Source organism: Spermophilus citellus (genome assembly GCF_964194105.1).
Source record: "Spermophilus citellus genome assembly, chromosome: 6".
Classification (NCBI taxonomy): Eukaryota; Metazoa; Chordata; class Mammalia; order Rodentia; family Sciuridae; genus Spermophilus; species Spermophilus citellus.
In genome coordinates, this window is record NC_138187.1 from 154,629,738 (window position 1) to 154,655,695 (window position 25,958).

General features: G+C 36.3%; 1 protein-coding gene across 3 annotated transcripts in view; it reads right to left on the bottom strand.

Moving 5' to 3' along the window:
* Nucleotides 1-25,958, bottom strand: part of RALGPS2 (Ral GEF with PH domain and SH3 binding motif 2) — a 189,158-nt gene that overhangs the window by 76,016 nt on the left and 87,184 nt on the right. For all 3 annotated transcript variants that reach the window (XR_014022789.1, XM_081300263.1, XM_081300264.1), the window contains exon 8: nt 10,906-11,032. Coding sequence is in view for 2 of the 3 variants with exons in the window: in XM_081300263.1 (XP_081156389.1) it covers nt 10,906-11,032 (127 nt within the window). In the remaining variant the exon portion in view is untranslated. The remainder of the gene's footprint in view (nt 1-10,905; nt 11,033-25,958) is intronic.

The window sequence follows — 25,958 nt, forward strand, 5'->3', positions numbered from 1 at the left end:
ATAATTAAAATTAGAGCAGAAATCAACGAAATTGAAACAAAAGAAACCATTGAAAAGATAGATAAAACTAAAAGTTGGTTCTTTGAAAAAATAAATAAGATAGACAAGCCCTTAGCCATGCTAACGAAAAGAAGAAGAGAGAGAACTCAAATTACTAACATACGGGATGAAAAAGGCAATATCACAACAGACACTACAGAAATACAGAAGATAATTAGAAAGTATTTTGAAACCCTATATTCCAATAAAATAGAAGATAATGAAGATATCGATAAATTTCTTAAGGCATATGATTTGCCCAGATTGAGACAGGAAGACACACACAATTTAAACAGACCAATAACAATAGAAGAAATAGAAGAAGCCATCAAAAGACTACCAACTAAGAAAAGCCCTGGACCAGATGGCTATACAGCGGAGTTCTACAAAACCTTCAAAGAAGAATTAATACCAATACTTTTCAAGCTATTTCAAGAAATAGAAAAAGAAGGAGCTCTTCCAAATTCATTCTATGAGGCCAACATCACTTTGATCCCAAAACCAGACAAAGATACTTCAAAGAAAGAAAACTACAGACCAATATCTCTAATGAACTTGGATGCAAAAATTCTCAATAAAATTCTGGCGAATCGAATACAAAAACATATCAGAAAACTTGTGCACCATGATCAAGTAGGATTCATTCCTGGGATGCAAGGATGGTTCAATATACGGAAATCAATAAATGCTATTCACCACATCAATAGACTTAAAGACAAGAACCACATGATCATCTCGATGGATGCAGAAAAAGCATTTGACAAAGTACAGCATCCCTTTATGTTCAAAACACTAGAAAAACTAGGGATAACAGGAACTTACCTCAACATTGTAAAAGCTGTATATGCTAAACCTCAGGCTAGCATCATCCTAAACGGAGAAAAACTGAAGGCATTTCCTCTAAAATCTGGAACAAGACAGGGATGCCCTCTATCACCACTTCTATTCAATTTAGTTCTCGAAGTACTAGCCAGAGCAATTAGACAGACAAAAGAAATTAAAGGCATAAAAATAGGAAAAGAAGAAATTAAACTATCGCTATTTGCGGATGACATGATAATATACTTAACAGACCCAAAAGAGTCTACAAAGAAGCTGCTAGAGTTAATAAATGAATTCAGCAAAGTGGCAGGGTATAAAATCAACACGCATAAATCAAAGGCATTCCTGTATATCAGCAACAAAACCTCGGAAATGGAAATAAGGAAAACCACTCCATTCACAATATCCTCAAAGAAAATAAGATACTTGGGAATCAACCTAACAAAAGAGGTGAAAGACTTATACAATGAAAACTACAGAACCATAAAGAGAGAGATAGAAGAAGATCTCAGAAGATGGAAAAATGTACCCTGTTCATGGATAGGCAGAACTAACATCGTCAAAATGGCAATATTACCCAAACTTCTCTACAGATTTAATGCGATGCCAATCAAAATCCCAATGGCATTTCTTGTAGAAATAGACAAAGCAATCATGAAATTCATATGGAAAAACAAAAGACCCAGAATAGCAAAAGCAATTCTAAGCAGGAAGTGTGAATCTGGAGGCATAGCGATACCAGAGGTCAAACTGTACTACAAAGCAATAGTAACAAAAACAGCATGGTACTGGTACCAAAACAGGTGGGTAGACCAATGGTACAGAATAGAAGACACAGAGACTAATCCACAAAGTTACAACTATCTTATATTTGATAAAGGGGCTAAAAGCATGCAATGGAGGAAGGATAGCATTTTCAACAAATGGTGCTGGGAAAATTGGAAATCCATATGCAACAAAATGAAATTGAATCCCTTTCTCTCGCCATCCACAAAAATTAACTCAAAATGGATCAGGGAGCTAGGTATCAAATCAGAGACACTGCGTCTGATAGAAGAAAAAGTTGGCTACGATCTACAAATTGTGGGGTCAGGCTCCAAATTCCTCAATAGGACACCCATAGCCCAAGAGTTAACAACAAGAATAAACAAATGGGACTTAATTAAACTAAAAAGTTTTTTCTCAGCAAGAGAAACAATAAAAGAGGTAAATAGAGAGCCTACATCCTGGGAACAAATCTTTACCCCCCACACCTCCGATAGAGCCCTAATATCCAGAATGTACAAAGAACTCAAAAAATTAAACAATAAGATAACAAATAACCCAATTAACAAATGGGCCAAGGACCTCAACAGACACTTCTCAGAGGAGGACATACAATCAATCAACAAGTACATGAAAAAATGCTCACCATCTCTAGCAATCAGAGAAATGCAAATCAAAACCACCCTAAGATACCATCTCACTCCAGTAAGATTGGCAGCCATTATGAAGTCAAACAACAACAAGTGTTGGCGGGGATGTGGGGAAAAGGGTACACTTGTACACTGCTGGTGGGACTGCAAAATGGTGAGGCCAATTTGGAAAGCAGTATGGAGATTCCTGGGAAAGCTGGGAATGGAACCACCATTTGACCCAGCTATCGCACTTCTCGGACATTTGAACTCTTGACAATAAACTCTATATAACTACCTTCCCCAAAGAAATAAATGCTGCACAGTACTGAAATACATATATTATTTTTTAAAATGAAAAATGTGCAAATAATACATGCATTACTTAAATGGAAAATTATTTAAAAATATATAAATGAATTTAATATTATTTTCATTTGATATGGTCAACACCAAATAAAATAGAGCATTTATTGCACCAATGTTTTACAGACTTAAATTATAATTTTTCCCTGACTGATGTTCAGTGTTAAAAAAAATCCTTTCAGCAAGTCAAGTTAGAAAGCTTACACAGCTTTTAGAAGCATATATCCTTATAAGTGTATATACTTACAAGTGGTACTAAAACAATTAGATGTCTTTCCATCACTAAGTATTTAAGAGATTCAGAGCAGTGTGTCTGACTAACTTAGTCTTACACTATCTTTAACTCATCTTTGCAATCAGCTTTATTAGGGACCTTTGGGAACAATTTCCTCCAGAAATATGTTCACTGCTTAGAGTTGACCCTCCCTTAAAAGTCATTTATGAGGGGCTGGGGCTGTAGCTCAGTGGCAGAGCGCGTGCGTTCCACGTTTGAGGCACTGGGTTCGATACTCAGCACCACATAAAAATAAATAAACAAAATAAAGATATTGCGTCCATCTATAACTAAAAAAAATTTTTTTAAAAAGTCATTTATGAAACTAAAAATTTAAAGGAATACCACGAGACCTCTGCCCTAGCAAGAAGCAATTCAACCAGAACTGTGTGAGGCAATTTGTCTACAAGAATGGGTTGTTCTTAAGATATCTATTTGAACAACTCAAGTCCATCAACTAGACCAATGTTTTTCATCTGCCACATCTCAAAATAAAACTTCTGGTGAAAGTTATACTTTTATAATTGCATTATTCTTTGGTTATCTTAAGATGGTTTTGAGTTCTCTCCCCACCATTCCCAGAACACCAAAAAAAATCTGTTATAAGATTTCAAGGAGGAATTGGGCATCTAATTTTTATTCTAAATTTAACTGAATAAAACTGTACCAAAGCATTCCATTTATCAACAGAATTACAAGCTTTACACTTAAACACCCCAAAATTCATCAAAAACAAGTCTTACAGAATTTTCATACAATATTTTTATAACTAGAATAACACGGAAGTCAACAAACTACGAAGCTGTTCTGAATGCTAAATTGCCTTAGCCAATGGGCCCATTCTAGTCTTCATGTAGCTCTGCTATGAAGGCCCTAGAAAGCTTAAGAATAACCTGGGGAACCATGTTACTTGAGAGAGCAGAATAAAAGTAAGTATTATACGATGGTTAGTGTAGGTTCTAAAGTCAAAACAGCTTGGGCTTGTGGCTCAGCATTACTTTGGCAGCTGTGTTATCTTTGGCAATCCATATAATCTTGCCTCTGCTACCTTATGTGTAAATGGGGATAATAATCATATGGTTATTGTAAAGATCAAATGAAGTAATATATGTAAAACACACAGAATCATTCATAAGTAACCAGTAAATTGTAGCTATCACATTATTACTAGTCACTTATGTGCTTTCTGTAATGATGATGCCTTATACAGAGGTAATCAATGAATGTTTAAAATACACAATATCCAAGTTTTTACACTGATCCAACATAATAGCTGTTATACCAGGTAGCTGATTTAAAAACAAAATGAAAAGTCAAGGCAAATGAATCTGACATAACTTTCCTATGTACATATATGAATACACCCCAATGACTCTTAACATCGTGTACATTCACAAGACTGGAATCCTAATTAGAATACGATATACTCCATGTTTTTGTAAATATGTCAAATTATTGCTGCTTTCTTAGAATAAGTGTTTTGGTATTCAGGATCATACCATATATATCACATCATGAAAAATAGTGGAAAGATATTGATAGGAAATATGAAGTCAAATGAAATACTGATATTATGTAGTTAAGTTAAATGAAGTTAGTAATGGAGTAGCCTAGTATAAGTTATATATTATATAATAATGAGTAATATGGTGTATTACTTATTGTTATCCTTAGAAAGTGAAACTGACACAGAAAAATATTTTGAAAAAGATAAAAATAGTTATTCATATTTAAAAAAATCAAGGCAAGAATACCCACAGTAGGAATTCCAGCCTAAAATGAGTTTTGTGCAAGATTAGGTTAGGTAACTTATATGGTAAGGTCTAGGTTAGCTAGGAATAAAAATGTGGTTGTCTTACAAGCAGTAAAATTGAACTCATATAACCTTGCCTTGGAGTTTACAGAAGGATTCTTTATGTTCATTTATTGTTAATAAATGCAGTTAAGTTTATCCTACAAGAGACTTAGACCCTATTTCAATTTTATCAGTGAAGGTAATGACTATCAAATTTTAATTCTACAGTAAATTATAAGAAAGATGGATATACAAATCCAAAATTTTAACCCATACAGATTCCACAACCTTTAATGTCATTCATAATGCTTTCTTTAAACTATAAATAAAATGGTTGTAATGTATATCTTTTTGGTAATTCAATTTAATCTCCCTTTTTTTCAGTTTCTTTATCTGTTAAATATGACTAATATCAACTACTTTGTAAAACTGCTGGGGATATAGCTCAGTTGGTAGAGTACTTGCCTTGCATGCATAAGGCCCTAGGTTCTAATCCCTAACACCACACACACAAAAAATTGTTAGGTGTTAGGAAATTTATGTAAAGTACACAGTGTCAGGCATATTAATTCTTAAAATTTTAATTTTTCTGTTACGGTTTGCTAAAAATAATTATAAAAAACAGTTTAGCAGTAAGAACAGCTGGGGGAATCTGATTCTGTTGATGATCAGAAGGCAGAGCTGTATAGCTGCTACTTTTCTTTTTTTTAAAGAAAGATAAAAGATCTTAAAAACTACGAATATAAGATGCAACTCCATGCTCAGTTCTTTTATGTTGCAAGTCTCTGGTCTAGAGTAATCTTCAGAAAATACATACTAAAACAAACAAACAAACAAACAAACAAAAAAACCAAACCCCCAAACTAGAGGAATTTTAAGTGTATAAAAAAAGAAAGGGTTGTGGCTCAGTGGGAGACAACTTGCCTCGCACGTATAAGGCACTGGATTCGATACTCAGCACCAGATAAAAATAAATAAAATGAAGATACTGTGTCCATCTACAACTAAAAAGCAAATATTTTTTAAAAAGGGGTAAAAAATGATATAAATGAGGTAATGGAAAAAGAGAATGTAATTTTGGCTAAAGAAAAAGCCAGGGCAAGCTGCCATTTGGTCAGAGCTCATTCTCAGGATTCAAAGGAAAATGATAGAACATGCTTTGTTGCTGTTTTAGAATACAATATATAACAACATGTAATCAAAACAATAGGGCCAAGTAATCCATGGTGTACTGTCTACTACCAATCAAGTCAAAAAAATAAAATGGAGTAAAATTCTTAAAATATTAAAAGCCAGTGTCAGTTTTACACCATAAAGGCATTTGAGATCACAGAATCTTTTATATATTTAACCAAGTAAAATTATATCAAAGGGAAATGAAAACAGCCCATTGATTCATACAGAATTGAAGAAAGTCTTGGGCTTTATTGAAATTATCTGAAACTATTATTTAAAAATATTTGTAATAGGTTAAAAGAAATTTCTTAAATTAATGTAAAATTAAAGAACTATATTCTGAGAACAGTATTCCACATGGCAATACATGCATAAATGACTGAAAAACAAAGAAAGATCAGATAACAATCTTAAGATTCTTCTAAGTTTAGGTATGCTTTAAAAATTTTGTTAACTGTGATGAAGATACCACTAACAATGCAATACAAAAGATGACGACATGCCTCTCCCAAAACAGCATAAAGGAGAGTTTTTCATGAGGCAATGATATCAACCTGAACTTTGGTTATTAAAGTGATATTAAGTCCCACAAAGGCATGGACCAAGCACAGTGCTCAGCAAAGCTGGTTGCCAGTTGAGGCACCAAGAGAAAACTGGGGTGAGTACAGAGTTGATCCACGCAAATATGCCACACAAATACATTTATTGTAGTTAAACAAAAATTAAAACAAAGTTGCTGGAACAATAGCAAGAGCTAGAAAAGGATCCTTTAAGTTAATTCATTGAACCAACAAATATTTATTAAATTCTTACTTTTGATCACATGCTAAAGCCTTGAACCAAGACAAACAAGGGTTTCCACTTTTGTTGGAGGTGAGATGACTAATGAAAAATTATAGAAATAAAACAGGGTATTTTCCAGAAAGCAGGGAGTAAGACTGATATTACAGAAGGTTATGATAGAGGCAGCTCTCTTGCTATTTTAAATTGAAAATGCAAAGGGGAAAGGGAGAGAGATCTGTCTCTTTAAAGTAAGGAGTTATGCATCTAGACATATCAAAACAGCCAACAAGCTTCCTACAAAAGGGCTAGAGATTTTATAAAAACTTCCTCTGTAACATTCTGCTTCTACTTAATAGGATGCAATATATAGTACTAAAACAATTATTTCCATAGTTTAAAAAAAATATGTGTTCTATCCAAGAAAGCTACCTGGTTGAGAAAGCTCTGGCTGAGCTATTGCATCTTCCCATTATATGAATAAAACAGAAACAAGGCTTTAGAAAACACAGAAAAAGGAGTATTTACCATGTTTAACAGAACTAAATTATTTTTGTACAATTTTGTTCTATCTCTGAAGCAAAGCAAAACATCCCATGCCAAATTCTTCAATAAGCCCTTTAAGATTGTTTTCCAATGACAAGAACAAATGAGTACTGTTAATGACTTTCAGATTTAAAGCAATAATTCTCACATAAAACAAAATTTTCCTTAAGATTTGCCAAACTATTCCTCTCTAGACAAATTGCATCCTTGCGCTAAGAATTTTTCACTATATTGTCCAGGCTGACTACTTTTTTACTTTGGAATGCAAACTAACAGAACAGGCAATATTTCAAGGGATGAGGAGTGGGGAGCCAAGAAGACATTTTCTATTTCTTATAAGTCAATCTACACTGAATTACAGATACATTTGGCAGTATGAAAACAAGGGTTTTAGTGCAATGGTGCATATCTCTAATCCCAGTGGCTTGGGAGGCTGAGGTTCAAAGCCAGTCTCAGCAACTTAGCAAGACCTTGTTTCAAAATAAAAAGGCTCAGGTTAAGCACCTCTGGGTTCAACCCCTCGTACCAAAACAACAACAAACAACTTAAGGGTTTTATCACCACATAAACCTATACCTTTTTTTAAGCATCACAAAGAATGGTTGATTTGGATTCTTATTTTTAGCAGAAAAAAACACTATCAGTTTAGACTACCTGTCTCATGTTGAGAAAGAGTCATTACCTCTTCTCTATACACTATAGATTCTTTTGGTTGATATATTCTTTCCATAAGAACCTCTGTAGATATAAGGGATAAAGGGTAGCATTATGCAAATCTTATACACCTAAAGAAGAACAGTTTTAGAAGACACCAAATTGTATAAGGAGTATTATCTTCCAAATGTCTTCAGGGCAAGGTCTATCTTATTAAATGTACAGCATCTATAAATGCTTAAATTTTTGGCAGCAGTACTAAGCCAATTTTCAGATGAGTTGGAAAGGATTCTGAAATCAAGGCAAGTTAAATTTTAAAAAATCAAGACTTAATTATAAATTAGAATAAAATAAGAAAAAGTAAATATAACAGAAAATAAGCTAAGGTTAATTAAAATCTGCATTCAACACACTTTAGTACTGAAGATCAGGAATAAAAAAAATGAACTATCTTTCTAAGATGTAAATCAAGAAGTTAAAAAGTTGTAAAAAAAAAAAAAAAGGCTGCCTCACTTTTTCTTGAGAAAACCAAACTGTCACTACATTAAATGATGATTTTCATGCTGGAATCTAACTAAACTAAGTCATAGTAACTTAGCTAATATTTTATTTTATTTTTTGAGTATTTATGCCAAATGGTCCACAATCATCTCACAATCTATATGCTTCATCACATGACAGGATAGAGATGAAACATATGAAGATTAAAAGTGTTATGGTTTGGCTATGAGGTGGCCCTTAAAAGCTCCGATGTTAAGGCAGGAACACCCAGAACTGAAATGACTGGACTGTGAGAGCTGTAATGTAATCAGTCCATCATAGTTTGAATGGACTAACTGGGTGGTAACTGCAGGCGGGTGGGTATGGCTGGAGGAGGTGGCCATTGGCAGCAAGCCCTGGAAGGGTTCATCTTTCTTAAATCCCCACCTTGCTTTCTAGTCACCATGGGCTGAGTAGCTTTCCTGTGACAAGCCCTTTGGCCATGATGTTCTTCTGCTTCATGTGCAGCCCAGAGTAAGGGAGTGGCAACCTTATTAAGTTATGAGAACATATAAAAACAAAGGAAACTGAAGAAGAGTCATTAGAGATCAACTGAAGATACAGAAGATAATCATTTTAATATTTTCTCCTAATTAATTAATTATCTGAAACTCAGTATTTCTCTGGGAGAGAACAGCTATAGTCTCTAACAGAAAAAACCTTTCTGGATTCCACTGAGCAACTTTGCTAATGTTTCCGCCCCATCTTTCTGTGTACACATATGAGAGTGTACATGAATATACATGGTGTAAAAAACATGCACACAAACACAGAGCTTCAAATTCTGTAATAAGTCTTTACTATGGAAAAATATAAAACAACACTCCCTGCATAGCTTAAGGGTTCATTTGTCATTTTTTTCACTTTTAATAATTTTTTCCTACAAGATTAAAAATTATGGAATTCAATGAAAAGGAAAACAATCACAGGATCTGTTAGATTTTATCATGAGAGTTTAACAGGTGCAACTAGAGCATGTCAGGTCAAGATTTTAGGTGGCAAATTAATAGTTCTTGGGATCATGAGCCAGTTCTCCCACCTTTCTGGACCCTGATTTTCTAAATTGTAAAATAAGTATATTAAAAGATATCAAGATGACCCCATCCAGCCTAAAGAACATGGTTCTATGATCCTATGCATGCTATTTCTAGGTAAAGTGAAAAAGGTTCAAATCAATGATTTGAAAGCTAGGTATACTAGAGCCCTTTTGGAAATAAGGATTGGCAATTCTCAGTCTAATGTTCTTAATGATATAAAAGCTTATATTCTTGTGAATTATGAAGATACTACTTTAAAAAAATCCTCTATTCCTCCTTTTCTCCAATTTACATTTTCATGTATGGCCACACCATGGCTATGTTAAAAAGTGGAACACATGCTGTGCAGTGGCTAACTAGGCTATTCTGCACAACATGTCCCTATTCCTACTGGACATCCCACAATGTTCTAATGAGCTCAACTTTTTTTTTTTTTTTTTTTTTTTTTTAAGGCTGATACTCTATGGCAGTTGAATGGGTGTATATCCATTGCCTTTGGCCCTGCTTTGTCTTCTAGTTACTGATATTGCAAAGACTTTGAGAGTCACACGGTGGGAGACTCTTAAACAACAGACTTCTCAATTACAGAAATAATTATCTTGAAATCCCATATGAACAGTTATATAAGAGACAAAGTAAAGATGGGGGATATGGATATAGAAAAAAACAACTGTTTATCATTTGTTTACTCTCTACTAGGATCAGACCAATTAATTTTAGTGCATGCTATGTATATACATCTGGAGTTTTTTTCCTACATATTTAATTTACACACAAATGTAAAAGGACAGCTTATTTGAGACTTCATTCAAACACCTAAAAGTGTTTTTCATATTTTGTTGAAAACAGTATTATAATGCTTGTAATACAAGTCACAGTTTTTCTTGACAAATCTAATGATGGCTAGTCCTAATAATAACCGTTTAAATAGTTTTTGTTTAAATAGTTGTTTATATTTATAAACAATGTAAGATATATAGTAAGGAGATAAATTTTTAATAATATGATATATAAAATACAGAACTGTCCCAGCATTAGGCTAAATTTCTACAGTTACATGACTCATTTTATCCAGGCAAACGATAATACCAATATACACTGAGATTTACTCTTCAGAACTCACACTGAAATATCTGTCAAGAACTTTGATCAATGTTTAGTTCATATATTAAGCTTCATTATAAACTACCATCTCATTCTTTAAAAGCATAATTAAAACACCATTTTACCATTTAGCCCATTTTGAAGAAAATGATTTTGTCTATGAAAAAACTTTAAGGGCAAAAGGCTAATTTATTATTAAAATACATTCTAAACAATAAAGCAAAAGCTTCCTTTAATCAATTTTTTCAGCTTAGCAATCTTGCAATGATTTATTTTCAGGATACATATGCTTTTTACAATGCCTTGAATTTCATTCAAATTACTGAATTAAGGAAAAGCAACAACTAGGAATAACGAACACACAGTGACGTAACTCACCTAAATAGGGAATGCAAGGTGTCATCTTTAAACTACTTATATAGTCTCTGAGTCTTTTGTAGTTATCTTCTTTACTCATTACATATTCTAATTTTTCAAAGGTAGTTTTGTCTTTTCGACTTAATAACTAAAAAACAAACAGAAAAGCCTAGGTTATTTACAAGTCCCGTTTTATTGTAGCAAAGATCTGAAGTTGTATTTAGTATAAATTTGGATTTTAATTTCAAAGTTATACTTTCTTTAATTACATTTTGGTAGTATACAAGTAAAACAAAATCAGGCATGTCTATTAATAACTCAAAATTATTTGAAAATATCCTTTGTATGTACATTAAATTATAAACTAAGTAGTAAATTATAGTACATTATTTCTATCTTTGCTATTCTAAATGACACAGCAATCTTGGATCACTTTCCTAATTTAAAAGATGTATTTATATTCATCTCAAATGCCCAAATATTTTAAATGACTACCCCCTCAAAATAATAAGTCATGCGTGCAGAATCATTAAGAGATACTAAATTTTGTAATACAAGTCACAGTTTTTCTTGACAAGTCTAATGATGGCTAGTTCTAATAATAACTGTAAAACTTATAATAAATTAAACTCACAATAGTGTTAATTTAAAGGTTCAGAAAAAATATATTTTTCCATTCTAAAGATAGGAACAAATTTTTTCCTTAAACATATGAAGTTATTATTTCACTACTATGTAATAAGATTTCACCTTCATTTCATGTCAAAATACTGTTATTTAATTAATTTATTTTTATTTATATATGACAGTGGAATGCATTACAATTCTTATTACACATATAGAGCATAATTTTTCATATCTCTGGTTGTATACAAAATATATTAATACCAATTCGGGTCTTTATACCTGGACTTTGGATAATAATGATCATCACATTCCACCGTCATTTCTAACCCCATGCCCCCTCCCTTCTCCTCCAACCCCTCTGCCCTATCTAGAGTTCTTCTATTCCTCCCATGCTCCCTCTCCCTATCCCACTATGAATCAGCCTCCTTATACCAAAGAAAACATTTGACATTTGTTTTTTTGGGATTGGCTAACTTCACTTAGCATTATCAAAATAGAAAATATCGAAGGCATCGACAAATTTCTAGAGTCGTATAATTTGCCCAAATTGAATCAGGATGATATACACAATTTAAACAGATCAATTTCAAGTGATGAAATAGCAGGTGCCATCAAAAGTCTACCAACCAAGAAAAGCCCAGGACTGGACGAATAAATAGCTGAGTTCTATAAGACCTTTAAAGAAGAACTAATACCAATACTCTTCAACTTATTTCAGGAAATAGAAAAAGAGGCAGGATACTTCCAAACTCATTCTATGAGGCCAATATCACTCTGATTCCAAAACCAGGCAAAGACACATCAAAAAGAAAGGAAGGAAGGAAGGAAGGAAGGAAGGAAGGAAGGGAGGGAGGGAGGGAGGGAGTGAGGGAGGGAGGGAGGGAGGGAGGGAGGAAAATTCAGACCAATATCTCTAATGAACACAGATGCAAAAATTCTCAATAAAATTCTGGCAAATCGAATACAAAAACATATCAAAAAGATCATGTATCACGATCAAGTGGGATTCACCCAGGGATACAAGGTTGGTTTAACATATGGAAATCAGTAAGTATAATTCATCACATCAATAGACTTAAAGATAAAAATCATATGATCATCCCTCAATAGACAAAGAAAAAGCATTTGACAAACTACAGCACAGCTTTATGTTCAAAACACTAGAAAAACTAGGGATAACAGGAAAATATCTCAAAATCATAAAGGCTATCTACACTAAGCCCCAGGCCAACATCATTCTAAATGGAGAAAAACTGAAGGCATTCCCTCTAAAACCTGGAACAAGACAGGAATGCCCTCTTTCATCACTTCTATTTAATATAGTTCTTGAAACACTGTTATTTTATATTATGTAAAACACTTCCACCTATACAATTCTCATCTAATTCTATAAGTTTAACAAGAAAGTCTGAGTATCGGAGATGAGGAGTTTGAGATTCAAAGGTGATCACAGGGTTTGCAAATAGCAGAATATATTAATGTTCTCAGTCATCCACTCACAAAGATGTCTGTTCCTATTTTTCAGGGTCTCAAAGACAGGTTCTAGACATAAAGTATTCTGATACCTAATCCACTACACTTTCTAGTATTACAAATAGTACAGGTGGGATCTTTTTTCATACTCAAAGATGCAGATTAACTGCTAATTATCTCTACCAAAAAAATAAACAGTATCCCTCTTTAAAATATAATTCAAAGAGCCCTTTGCTATAATGTCTTAGATATTCTATGGTTTAAAACAGCAGTTTTACAATCTTCCCCTGGGCCCACCTGAACACACTTTGATTAGCATTCTCCAGATTGGGTGTGAACCCCTGCTTGCTACCATCCTATTCTCATGCATAACAAGCAGCCAGATATACAAAACAAGGAATATTGTAGGGATGACAATAAACCTATCTTCTTTTTCCTACATCAATTATTCAAAAACTTTGGTACAATATCAAGAGAAATAAATTACTTTAATTCTTAATTCATCTTGCCACATCTGAAAACTAAAATTATAATAAAGTATATAAATAACATATTTTGCAATTTCAGAATAGATGAATAATCAGATTATAGGATTTCATCTGAGATGTGGTAGAATCATTCAAAAGAATAATAAATATAAAGAATTAATTAGGGGCTGGGGTTGTGGCTCAGTGGTAGAGCACTCGCCTAGCATGTGCAAGGCCCTGGGTTCGATCCTCAGCACCACATAAAAATAAATAAAGATATTGTGTCCAATACCTTTTAAAGGTATTTACAACTGAAAAATAAATATTTATTTTAAAAAAAGAATTGATGTTAACATAGGTAATTTCTCTAGTGGTAGTTCAAACTTGATGTGTCCAATACCTTTTAAAGGTATTTACAACTGAAAAATAAATATTTATTTTAAAAAAAGAATTGATGTTAACATAGGTAATTTCTCTAGTGGTAGTTCAAACTTGATATAACTATGAAGTTTTGATTATTTTATGTTTATTATACTGTCAATTCACTATATTCTCCCCCTCCAGGAGCAAAAAGGGTAGAGAAGGTCAAAGTACTTCCCAATGTTCCACCTCAACATGATTTTGGTTCCATCTTCTTTTGGCCAAGAGTAGGACAGAAGGGGACAAACTCTTCATGCTTTCATTGATGAAAAAGGAGACCACAGATTTCCAGATGTTTCTGGTTAGATCTCTATAACACCTTACTATCACCATCTGCCTGCTCATGTCAATCACCAATACTTTCAGATTACCCCTCATCCCCTTCATATGCCTTCCCATACAACATGTATGCATGTGTGCATTTGCCTAGGTAAGCATTTTTTTTAATCTTGGCCTTGGGTGCAGATTATAATTCTTCGGTTATGAAACTCAATTATCGTTTGCCCCTGGTATGACTTTGTTAGTTTAATTTTTAAGTTTAATTGTTAAGTTTAATTTTAAACGTACATGTATCACCTTTCTATATAAGAACTATATACCAGTAACATTAACATTTTGTATTTTATATTCTAGTCTTTCATTCATCTGACAATGATTTAAAAAAATAGTATAGAGGCTTATATTAATTTTTTTCCTCCAAACATACCTGCTCCAATTAATAAACAGTCCTTGTTTCCTCACTGATTTACAGTGCTGTCATATGTCAGAGTTCTAAAGCAAGGATTTATTTCTATGATCTTTCTTCTGTTTCATTTGAAGATACACACTGTTCAAATTATACAATAATCTTGAAATTGGTGAGACCAAGTGCCCATGTCCCTAATCCCCATTTTTTTCAGTAATGTCTTGGCTCTTTCTAAATCTGTGCAACTCCATATAATTTTATAACCAATCATTTCCCTCCCCAGAATTATTAGTTTATAAACGAGAAAATAAAATTTTATATATTCAAGGTGTAGAATGTGTTTTGACATACGTATATTGTAAAATGATTATCAAGCTATTAATATACCCATCACCTCATGTAGTTACCTTTACATATGTATAAGTAAGAATATTTACGATTTTAGCAAATTTAAACTATACAATATAGAATTATTAGCTATAGTCACCTTGTTGTATATTAGATCTCCAAAACTTACTCTACATAACTGCCACTTGGTACCTATTGCCCACCTTCTACTTTCTGCTTCAACTTTAGATTACGCACACGAGATACAGTATTTCTCCGAATCTGGCTTATTTCACTTAGGATAATGTTCTTCAAGATCATCTAAGCTACTGCAAATGACAGAATTTCCTTCTTTTTAAGGCTGAATGGTATTCCACTATGTACATATATCATATTTTACCCATTAATTCGTTGACCCTTGGTTGCTTTCATATCTTGGCTTTTGTGAATAATGCTGCAATGAACATGCAAAGTGTAGATATCTCTTTGAGATATTGATTTCAATTCCTTTGCATATATACCTACTAGTTTAACTGCTGGATGTTATGGCAAATTTATTTCAATTCTGAGGCACCTCCATGCTATTTTACCTAATGACTGTCACAACTTGCATTCCCACCAACAGTGTACAAGGGTTCCTTTTTCTCCACACCCTCACATTTATTATCTCTTGTCTCTGATTATCACCATTCTAACGTGCATGCAGTGACACGCTGTGGTTTTGATGTGCATTTACCCTGATGATTAGTAATGTTGAGTACTTTCTCATATACCTGCTGGTCATTTATGTCTTTTGAAAAATGTCAATTCAGATCCTTTTGCCCATTTTTATTATCTATTTATTTTTTTAGTTATAGATGGACAGCATGCCTTTTTTTTATCTGTGTATTTTTTATGTGGTGCTGAAGATCGAACCAAGTGCCTCCCACGCCCAAGGCAAGCGCTCTGCCACTGAGCTACAGTCCCAGCCCCCTTTTGCCCATTTTTAAATAGGTTGTTTTCTTCTCCTTGCATTAGATTTTTGGACTATTAACCCCTTAGTAGATGTATGTGCAGCAAACATCCTCTCAATTCTGTAGACTCTCTCTGCACTGTGGATTGTCTTCTTTGCTGTGTAGCAACCTTTTAGTATGATGCAACTTCATTTGTCTATTTCTGTTTTGGTTGATTGTACTTTGTTGCCTAGATAATGATTTTTTGGATATAGGATTATATGGGGTCTTAACATCAATGTTAGGAAGCTTTTCTTCCATCCCCCTGCATGCCCCCCAAGTAGTTTTATAGTTTTAGGGCTCACATTTGTTAAGAATTGAACCTTTTTTTTTTTTTAAATATGGTCTTTAGGATCGAACCCAGTATCTCGCCCATGCTAGGCAAGCGCTACAACATTTAAGGTTTTAATCCATTTTATTTTTGTACATGATGTGAGATAAGGATCCAATTTCTTTCTTTTGCATGTGGATAACCAGTTTTCTAACACCATTCCTTGAAAAGACTATCCTTTCCCTATACTACATTGAGGCACTTTTGTCAAAGATCAGCTGACTGCATATATTGTAAAATGATTATCAAGCTATTACTATCTATTTTATTTTAACCTTTATTTTGTTCCATTCATCTGGATGTTTTTATACTATAACACACTGCTTTTTAATTGACAGAAATAATAAATATTGTCATTTATAGCACTATGTTTTGAAGTATACATACACTGTAGAATGATTAAATCTGGCCAGCTAACATTGTTTTGATAACTGTAACTTTGTAGTATATTTTGCCTCCACCTTTGTTTATGCTTAAGAATGCTTTGGCTATTCTGGGATTTTTATGGCTCTATATGAATTTATTTTTATTTTTTAATTTTTTTATTGTTGGTCGTTCAAAACATTACATAGTTCTTAATATATCATATTTCACAGTTTGATTCAAGTGGGTTATGAACTCCCATTTTTACCCCGTATACAGATTGCTGTATCACATCAGTTACACTTCCATTGATTTACATATTGCCATTCTAGTGTCTGATGTATTCTGCTGTCTATCCTATTCTCTACTATCCCCCTTCCCCTCCCCTCCCCTCCCCTTTTCTCTCTCTACCCCCTCTACTGTAAATCATTTCTTCCACTTGTATTATTCTTCTCTTACCCCTCCTTTCCTCTTATATGTAATTTTGTATAACCCTGAGGATCACCTTCCATTTCCATGCGATTTCCCTTCTCACTCCCTTTCCCTCCCACCTCTCATCCCTGTTTAATGTTAATCTTCTTCTCAAGCTCTTCGTCCCTACCCTGTCCTTGGTTACTCCCCTTATATCAAAGAAGTCATTTGGCATTTATTTTTTAAGGATTGGCTAGCTTTGCTTAGCATAATCTGCTCTAATGCCAACCATTTCCCTCCAAATTCTATGATTTTGTCATTTTTTAATGCAGAGTAATACTCCATTGTGTATGAATGCCACATTTTTTTATCCATTCATCTATTGAAGGGCATCTAGGTTGGTTCCACAATCTTGCTATCGTGAATTGTGCTGCTATGAACATCGATGTAGCAGTGTCCCTGTAGCATGCTCTTATTAGGTCTTTAGGGAATAGACCGAGAAGGGGAATAGCTGGGTCAAATGGTGGTTCCATTCCCAGCTTTCCAAGAAATCTCCATACTGCTTTCCAAATTGGCTGCACCAATTTGCAGTCCCACCAACAATGAACAAGTGTACCCTTTTCCCCGCATCCTCTCCAGCACTTGTTGGTGTTGGACTTCATAATGGCTGCCAATCTTACTGGAGTGAGATGATATCTTAGGGTGGTTTTGATTTGCATTTCTCTGACTGCTAGCGATGGTGAGCATTTTTTCATGTACTTGTTAATTGATTGTATGTCCTCCTCTGAGAAGTGTCTGTTCAGGTCCTTGGCCCATTTGTTGATTGGGTTGTTTGTTATCTTATTATCTTAATTTTTTGAGTTCTTTGTATACTCTGGATATTAGAACTCTATCTGAAGTGTGTGGAGTAAAGCTTTGTTCCCAGGATGTAGGCTCCCTATTTACCTCTCTTATTGTTTCTTTTGCTGAGAAAAAACTTTTTAGTTTGAGTAAGTCCCATTTGTTGATTCTAGTTGTTAACTCTTGCGCTATGGGTGTCTTATTGAGGAATTTGGAGCCTGACCCCACAGTATGTAGATCATAGCCAACTTTTTCTTCTATCAGACGCTGTGTCTCTGATTTAATATCAAGCTCCTTGATCCATTTTGAGTTAACTTTTGTGCATGGCGAGAGAAAGGGATTCAGTTTCATTTTGATGCAAATGGATTTCCAGTTTTCCCAGCACCATTTGTTGAAGATGCTATCCTTCCTCCATTGCATGCTTTTAGCCCCTTTATCAAATATAAGATAGTTGTAGTTTTGTGGATTGGTTACTGTGTCCTCTATTCTGTACCATTGGTCCACCCGCCTGTTTTGGTACCAGTACCATGCTGTTTTTGTTACTACTGCTCTGTAGTATAGTTTGAAGTCTGGTATCGCTATACCGCCTGATTCACACTTCCTGCTTAGCATTGTTTTTGCTATTCTGGGTCTTTTATTATTTCATATGAATTTCATGATTGTTTTATTTATTTCTACAAGAAATGCTGTTGGGATTTTGATTGGCATTGCATTGAACTTATAGAGAACTTTTGGTAATATCGCCATTTTGATGGTGTTAGTTCTGCCTATCCATGAACAGGGTATATTCTTCCATCTTCTGAGGTCTTCTTCTATATCTCTCTTTAGGGTTCTGTAGTTTTCATTGTATAAGTCTTTCACCTCTTTTGTTAGGTTGATTTCCAAGTATTTTATTTTTTGGGGGGATATTGTGAATGGAGTAGTTGTCCTCATTTCCGTTTCAGAGGATTTGTCGCTGATATACAGGAATGCATTTGATTTATGCGTGTTGATTTTATATCCTGCCACTTTGCTGAATTCATTTATTAGCTCTAATAGTTTCTTTGTAGACCCTTTTGGGTCTGCAAGGTATAGAATCATGTCATCTGCAAATAGTGATAATTTAAGTTCTTCTTTTCCTATTTTTATGCCTTTAATTTCTTTCGTCTAATTGCTCTGGCCAGTGTTTCGAGGACTATGTTGAACAGAAGTGGTGAGAGAGGGCATCCCTGTCTTGTACCAGATCTTAGAGGGAATGCCTTCAATTTTTCTCCATTCAGAATGATGCTGGCCTGTGGCTTATCATAGATTGCTTTTACAATGTTGAGGTATGATCCTGTTATCCCTAATTTTTCTAAAGTTTTGAACATAAAGGGATGCTGTACTTTGTCGAATGCTTTTTCTGCATCTATCGAGATGATCATATGGTTCTTATTTTTAAGTCTATTGATGTGGTGAATAACATTTATTGATTTCTGTATATTGAACCAGCCTTGCATCCCAGGGATGAATCCTACTTGATCATGGTGTATAATTTTTTTGATATGTTTTTGAATCCGATTCGCCAGAATTTTATTGAGGATTTTTGCATCTAGGTTCATTAGAGATATTGGTCTGTAGTTTTCTTTCTTTGAAGTGTCTCTGTCTGGTTTAGGCATCAGGGTGATGTTGGCCTCGTAGAATGTATTTGGAAGTTCTCCCTCTTTTTCTATTTCCTGAAATAACTTGAAAAGTATTGGTGTTAGCTCCTCTTTAAAGGTTTTGTAAAACTCTGCTGTATACCCATCCGGTCCTGGGCTTTTCTTAGTTGGTAGTCTTTTGATGGTTTCTTCTATTTCTTCAAATGATATTGGTCTGTTTAGGTTGTCTATATCCTCCTGACTCAATCTGGGCAGATCATATGACTTAAGAAATTAATCAGTGCCTTCACTATCTTCTATTTTATTGGAGTATAAGGATTCAAAATAATTTCTGATTATCTTCTGTATTTCTGAAGTGTCTGTTGTGACGTTGCCTTTTTCATCCCGTATGCTAGTAATTTGAGTTCTCCTCTTTGTTAGCATGGCTAAGGGTCTGTCGATTTTATTTATTTTTTCAAAGAACCAACTTTTAGTTTTGTCAATTTTTTCAATTGTTTCTTTTGTTTCGATTTCATTAATTTCAGCTCTGATTTTAATTATTTCTTGCCTTCTACTTCTTTTGCTGTTGTTTTGCCCTTCTTTTTCTAGGATTTTGAGATGAAGTATGAGATCATTTATTTGTTGGTTTTTTCTTTTTTTAAGGAATGAACTCCAAGCAATGAATTTTCCTCTTAGAACTGCTTTCAATGTGTCCCATAGATTCCGATATGTTGTGTCTGTGTTTTCATTTAACTCTAAGAATTTTTTAATTTCCTCCTTGATGTCTTCTATAACCCATTGATCATTCAGTAACCTATTATTCATTCTCCAAGTGATGCATGATTTTTCCTTCCTTCTTTTATCGTTTCATTCCATTATGATCAGATAAGATGCATGGTATTATCTCTACTCCTTTATATTGTCTAAGAGTTGCCCTGTGACATGATATATGATCTATTTTTAAGAAGGATCCATGTGGTGCTGAGAAAAAAGTGTAACTACTTGATGTTGGGTGGTATATTCTATATATGTCAATTAAGTCTAGGTTGTTAATTGTGTTATTGAGTTCTATATTTCCTTATTTAACTTTTGTTTGGAAGATCTGTCCAGTGGTGAGAGAGGTGTGTTGAAGTCTCCCATGATTATTGTATGGTGGTCTATTAGACTCTTGAACTTGAGAAGAGTTTGCTTGATGAACATAGCTGCACCATTGTTTGGGGCATATATATTTATGATTGTTATGTCTTGTTGGTGTATGGTTCCCTTGAGCAGTATGTAGTGTCCCTCTTTATCCCTTTTGATTAACTTTGGCTTGAAATCTATTTTATTAGATATGAGTATGGACACTCCTGCTTGTTTCCGAAGTCCATATGAGTGGTATGATTTTTCCCAACCTTTCACCTTCAGTCTATGTATATCTTTTCCTATCAAATGCGTCTCCTGTAGGCAGCATATTGTTGGGTCTTGTTTTGTGATCCATTCTACTAGCCTGTGTCTCTTAATTGGTGAGTTTAAGCCATTAACATTTAGGGTTATTATTGAGATATGGTTTGTTCTTCCAGCCATATTTGTTTATTAATGTTACTAAACCTGATTAGTTTTCCTCTTTGATTACTTTCCCCCCTTTACTTTCCTACCTCCCACTGTTGGTTTTCAATGTTATTTTCCATTTCCTCTTCCTGTAATGTTTTGCCAAGGATTTTTTCAAGAGATGGTTTTCTAGCTGCGAATTCTTTTAACTTTTATCGTGGAAGGTTTTAATTTCATCTTCCATCCTGAATCTTAAATTCGCCGGATACACGATTCTTGGTTGGAACCCATTTTCTTTCAGTGTTTGAAATATGTTATTCCAGGATCTTCTAGCTTTGAGAGTCTGTGTTTAGAGATCAGCTGTTATCCTGATTGGTTTACCCCTAAATGTAATCTGCTTCCTTTCTCTTGTAGCTTTTAAAATTCTCTCCTTATTCTGTATGTTGGACATCTTCATTATAATGTGTCTAGGTGTGGATCTCTTATGATTTTGCACATTCGGCGTCCTGTAGGCTTCTAGGATTTGGGATTCTGTTTCATTCTTCAAGTCTGGGAAGTTTTCTCGTATTATTTCATTGAATAGATTGTTTATTCCTTTGGTTTGGAGCTCTGTGCCTTCCTGTATCCCAATGACTCTTAAGTTTGGTCTTTTAATGTTATCCCATATTTCTTGGATGTTCTGCTCATGGTTTCTTAGCAGACTTGCTGAGCTGTCTATGTTCTTTTCAAGTTGAAATACTTTGTCTTCATTGTCTGATGTTCTATCTTCTAAGTGATCTACTCTGCTGGTAGTATTCTCAATTGAGTTTTTAAGTTGGTTTATTACTTCCTGCATTTCTAGGATTTCTATTTGTTTGTTTTTTATTACCTCTATCTCCCTGTGAAATTGATCTTTTACTTCCTGGATTTGTTTCTGTAGTTCCTTGTCAATGTGATCTTTCATTGTCTGATTTTGCTGTCTCGTGTCTTCCTTGAGACTCCAGATCATCTGAAGCATGTATATCCTGAACTCTTTTTCTGTCATTCCATCTGTTGCAGCTATTACCTCTTCTAAAGTTGAGTTGATCTGCATTGCTTGTGGTCCTTTCTTTCCTTGTCTTTTCATACTGCTCGCGTTTCTTTCTGCTTGGTGAAACTGTTGTGTTTTTGAAATTTTCCCCCTATTTATTTATATTGCTCTTGTATAGTTGGGAAATCTCCCTTACAGGGCGGGTAGTGGCTGTGCTCCTCCTCTAATTAGGGTGATCTGTCTACCACACTGGTCGGTCGCAGGTCTGCCCACCCTGCGGGCGCGGGTGGCAGCTCTGCTCTGCCCCCACTCCAATTGTGGTGAAGTAACTACCACGCCCTCGGGTCGTTGGTCCTGATCCGGATGTGGGCGGCGGCTCTGCTCGGCCCCTACTCCAATTGGTGTGACGTGTATACCACGCTGGCAGGCCTTTAGGCCTGTTCCGCTGGTGGGTCGCAGGTGTGCCTACCTTGCGGGCTCGGGCGGCAGTTCTGCTCAGCCCCCACTCCCAGTGGGGGTACCTGACTGCCTCTCCAACGGGTCGCTGGGCCTTTTCCAGACACGGGCGGCGGCTCTGCTCCACCCCCACTCCAACCAGTGTGACGTGACTGCCTCGGTGCTACTTGTCCACCACGCTGGCAGGATACCGGGCCTGTCCTGCCAGTGGGTCGCAGGTCTGCCTACCTTGCAGGATCAGACAGCGGCTCTGCACAGCCCCTACTCCAAATGGGGTGACTTGGCTACCGCGCCGTCGGGTCGCTGGTCCTGTTCTAGGCATGGGCGCCTACTCTCTTCGGCCCCAGCTGCATTTGGGGTGTCGTGATACCACGCCGGCGGGTCACTTAGCCTGCTCTGGGCGCAGGCGGCAGCTCCACTCTGCCTCCCTGGCCCCCACAGCACCCAGCAGGACCCGGACCGAGAAGCAGTCACCGCAGGTTCCCCAACCCTGGGCCAAAGCAGCTTCAGGAGCCAGAACCTGGCCTCTCCGATCCCGGCCACGCTCCGCTAGGAGCAGGCTCCACGGAGCGACCCCCACGGGTTCCCCAGCCCCAGGCCAAAGCAGCCCCGGGAGCCAGAGCCCGGCCGCTCCAAGCTCTCCAAGCTCGGTGCACGCTCCGCTGGGAGCAGGCTCAAAGACGCAGTCCCTGCGGGCTCCCCAGCCCGGGGCCAAAACTGTTCTGGGAGTCAGAGCCCAGCCGCCCGGAGCTCAGCGCACGCTCCACTTGGAGCTGGCCTCAACACACAGTCTCCGCAGGTTCCCCAGCCCTGGGCCAAAGCAGCCCGGGGAACCAGAATCTGGCCGCTCAAAGCCCGGCACACGCCTTGCCAGGAGCGAGCCCCAAGGAGTATTCTCCACAGGTTCTCCAGTCCCAAGCCTGAGCGATCTGACTGCGAAACGCAGGCAAATACCAGCCTGAAATCACCTGTTCCGTAGCTGAATGAGCTGAGATCAGTAGAAAACAGGGATGATTACATCAGCTCTCCAAGATGGCGGCTGCTGTCCTCCTCCGTGGTCCGACCGGTGTCGAGAATCGAACTGGACCGCTTCTCTCCTCTGTCTCAAAGCCGGAACTCAGCACTAAGCACAGCCATTGCACCACTGGCAGGAGCCCCCAGAATCCGCATCGCTGCACCCCCTCTCCGGCACCTCGCCGCTTCCCAGCACGCGCCGCAGACTCTAGCTGCAGGGCGGTCCGCCGATCAGGCACTGCGACCCTCCGTGTGGAGAAATCACCCACGACCGAGCCCCCGCTGCCGAACCTCGCGCGATGGAAATCCGTCCACTAGATTCTGGAGCACCTCAATTTCACTGGAAATTCCCAACAAGATAGCCTTCAGCTGTTTCACCTCGTCTTTCTCCCGCACAGTGATGCGGCGCACTGGGGTGATGCACTCCCTTCGCCGCCATCTTCCCCTCCTCTCTATATGAATTTTAGAATTATTTTTTCTATTGCTATGAAAAGTGTCACTGGAATTTTGATGGGGATTGTACTGAATCTACAGATCCCTTTAGGTGTTATAGACATTTTAACAAGATAAATTCTTTCAACCACAAACACAGGGTATCTTTCCATTTTTATGTATCTTCTTTTCTTTCATTAACATTTTAAAGTTTTGAGTGTACAAATCTTTTTACCTCCTTGGCTGAATTTATTCAAGTATTTTGTTCTTTTGGATGTGACTATAAATGAGATTATTTTTTCTTAATTTTTCAGATAGTTTGTTATTAGTATACAGAAACATAATGGATCTCTGTATATTGATTTTGTATCTTAGAATACTACTGAACGAGTTTATTAGGTCTAACAGTTATCTGATAGAGTCTATAGAATTTTCTATCTGTAAGATCATTTTACCTGCTCAGACTGGGATTTTGATTCATGTTGCAGATAATTTATATATATTCAGGGAGAACTGAATCTTTAAATTTTCCTTTCCAAAACATGGGATGTTTCTTCATCTTCTATGGTTTTATAATTTTCTGTTACATAGATCTTACACATTTACAATTTTTTTTTGTTTCTTCTGTTGATATTATAAAATGTGTCCTCTTAAATGATGCTTTTGAATTGTCTGAAATGTAACCCATTTTGTATATTATTCATATATTCAGCCACCTTAGTAAACCCTATTTTTTTTTAACCTGTGGGACAACAGGAATAACATAAAATTGACTCTTTTAAACATTTTTAACTGTGTAATTCAATGGTGTTGATTACATTTGCACTGTTATTACAACCGGAACTTGTTCATTTTCTCAAACTGAACACTTTGTCAGATTTCTGTCACTGTGAGATTATCAACCTAAAGAATGGAAAGTTTTATTTTTGGCTTCAGTCCATCATTGCTTGGCTCCTCTGGTTTTGGGGCTTGCAATGAGGTGGAATATCATGGTGGGGGGAAGATGTGGCCAGTTTTGTAAGTAAGCTGCTAACTTACTTTTTCACCAGAAGCCAGAGAGAGAGAGAGACAGACAGACACACACACACCAGAGACCCAATATCCCCTGCAAGGGCACATTTACAACTTCTTCACAAGGTCCCACCTACTAAAGTTTCCATCATTTCCCAACAGGGCCACATGCTACCAACCAAGGCTTCACAGAGCATTTAAGAATCAAACCAGGGCTGGGGCTGGGGCTTAGTGGTAGAGCGCTTGTCTCGAATGTGTGGGTTCAATTCTTAGCACCGCATTAAGAAAATAAAGATACTGTGCCCATCTGCAGCTAAAAAACAAACAAACAAACAAATATAACATTTTGTCTCTTGTTCCCAAAGGCTTATGTCTATCTTATAATGCAAAATGTATTTAGACCATCTGCAAGAATCCCCAAAGTTTCAACAGTTCCAGTATTTCTCAAAAGTCCAAATCCAAAGTCTCCTTAGAAATTCAATGCAAACTCTTAGATGTGAGCCCCTGTAGAAATCAAAAAACAGGTCACATGCTTCTAGATATAATGGCTCAGGGTAAACATTCATTCGAAAAGGGAGCAGTAAGAAAACAGCAAAAAAAGAATTGGATCAAAACAAGGCTGAATCCCAGCAGGGCAAATATTAAACCCTCTAGCTCCATGTCTGGCACCAAGTAATACAGTGGCATGGTGTGAGCTGTAGCCTTCCTGGCTGTAACACAGATGGCCACTCTTTTGGGAAAACTCTGCTCACTGTCCTTAGTAGCATTCCATGCTTCTGGCACCTCTGACTTCCTATGGTCTCTACTGCAGCCTCATCCTCCCACAATGGCATGCACTGTCCTGTTAGGGTCTGTTATAGGGACTCTAACCCTGCCACCTTTGCCTGGCCTCAGATTTTCCTTTGAAATCTCAGCAGAAGCCTCCATGACTTCCATTCTGAATGTCTGCAAAACCAACATTACACAGTTGATACCAAAATCTGCCACTGTTGCAAGCTCTTCCAGGTATACCTGGGTATACTACTGCTGCATCCCCCAAGTACCTAGATGGCTGAACAAGGCAATTGAATTGGGACCTCATGAATATA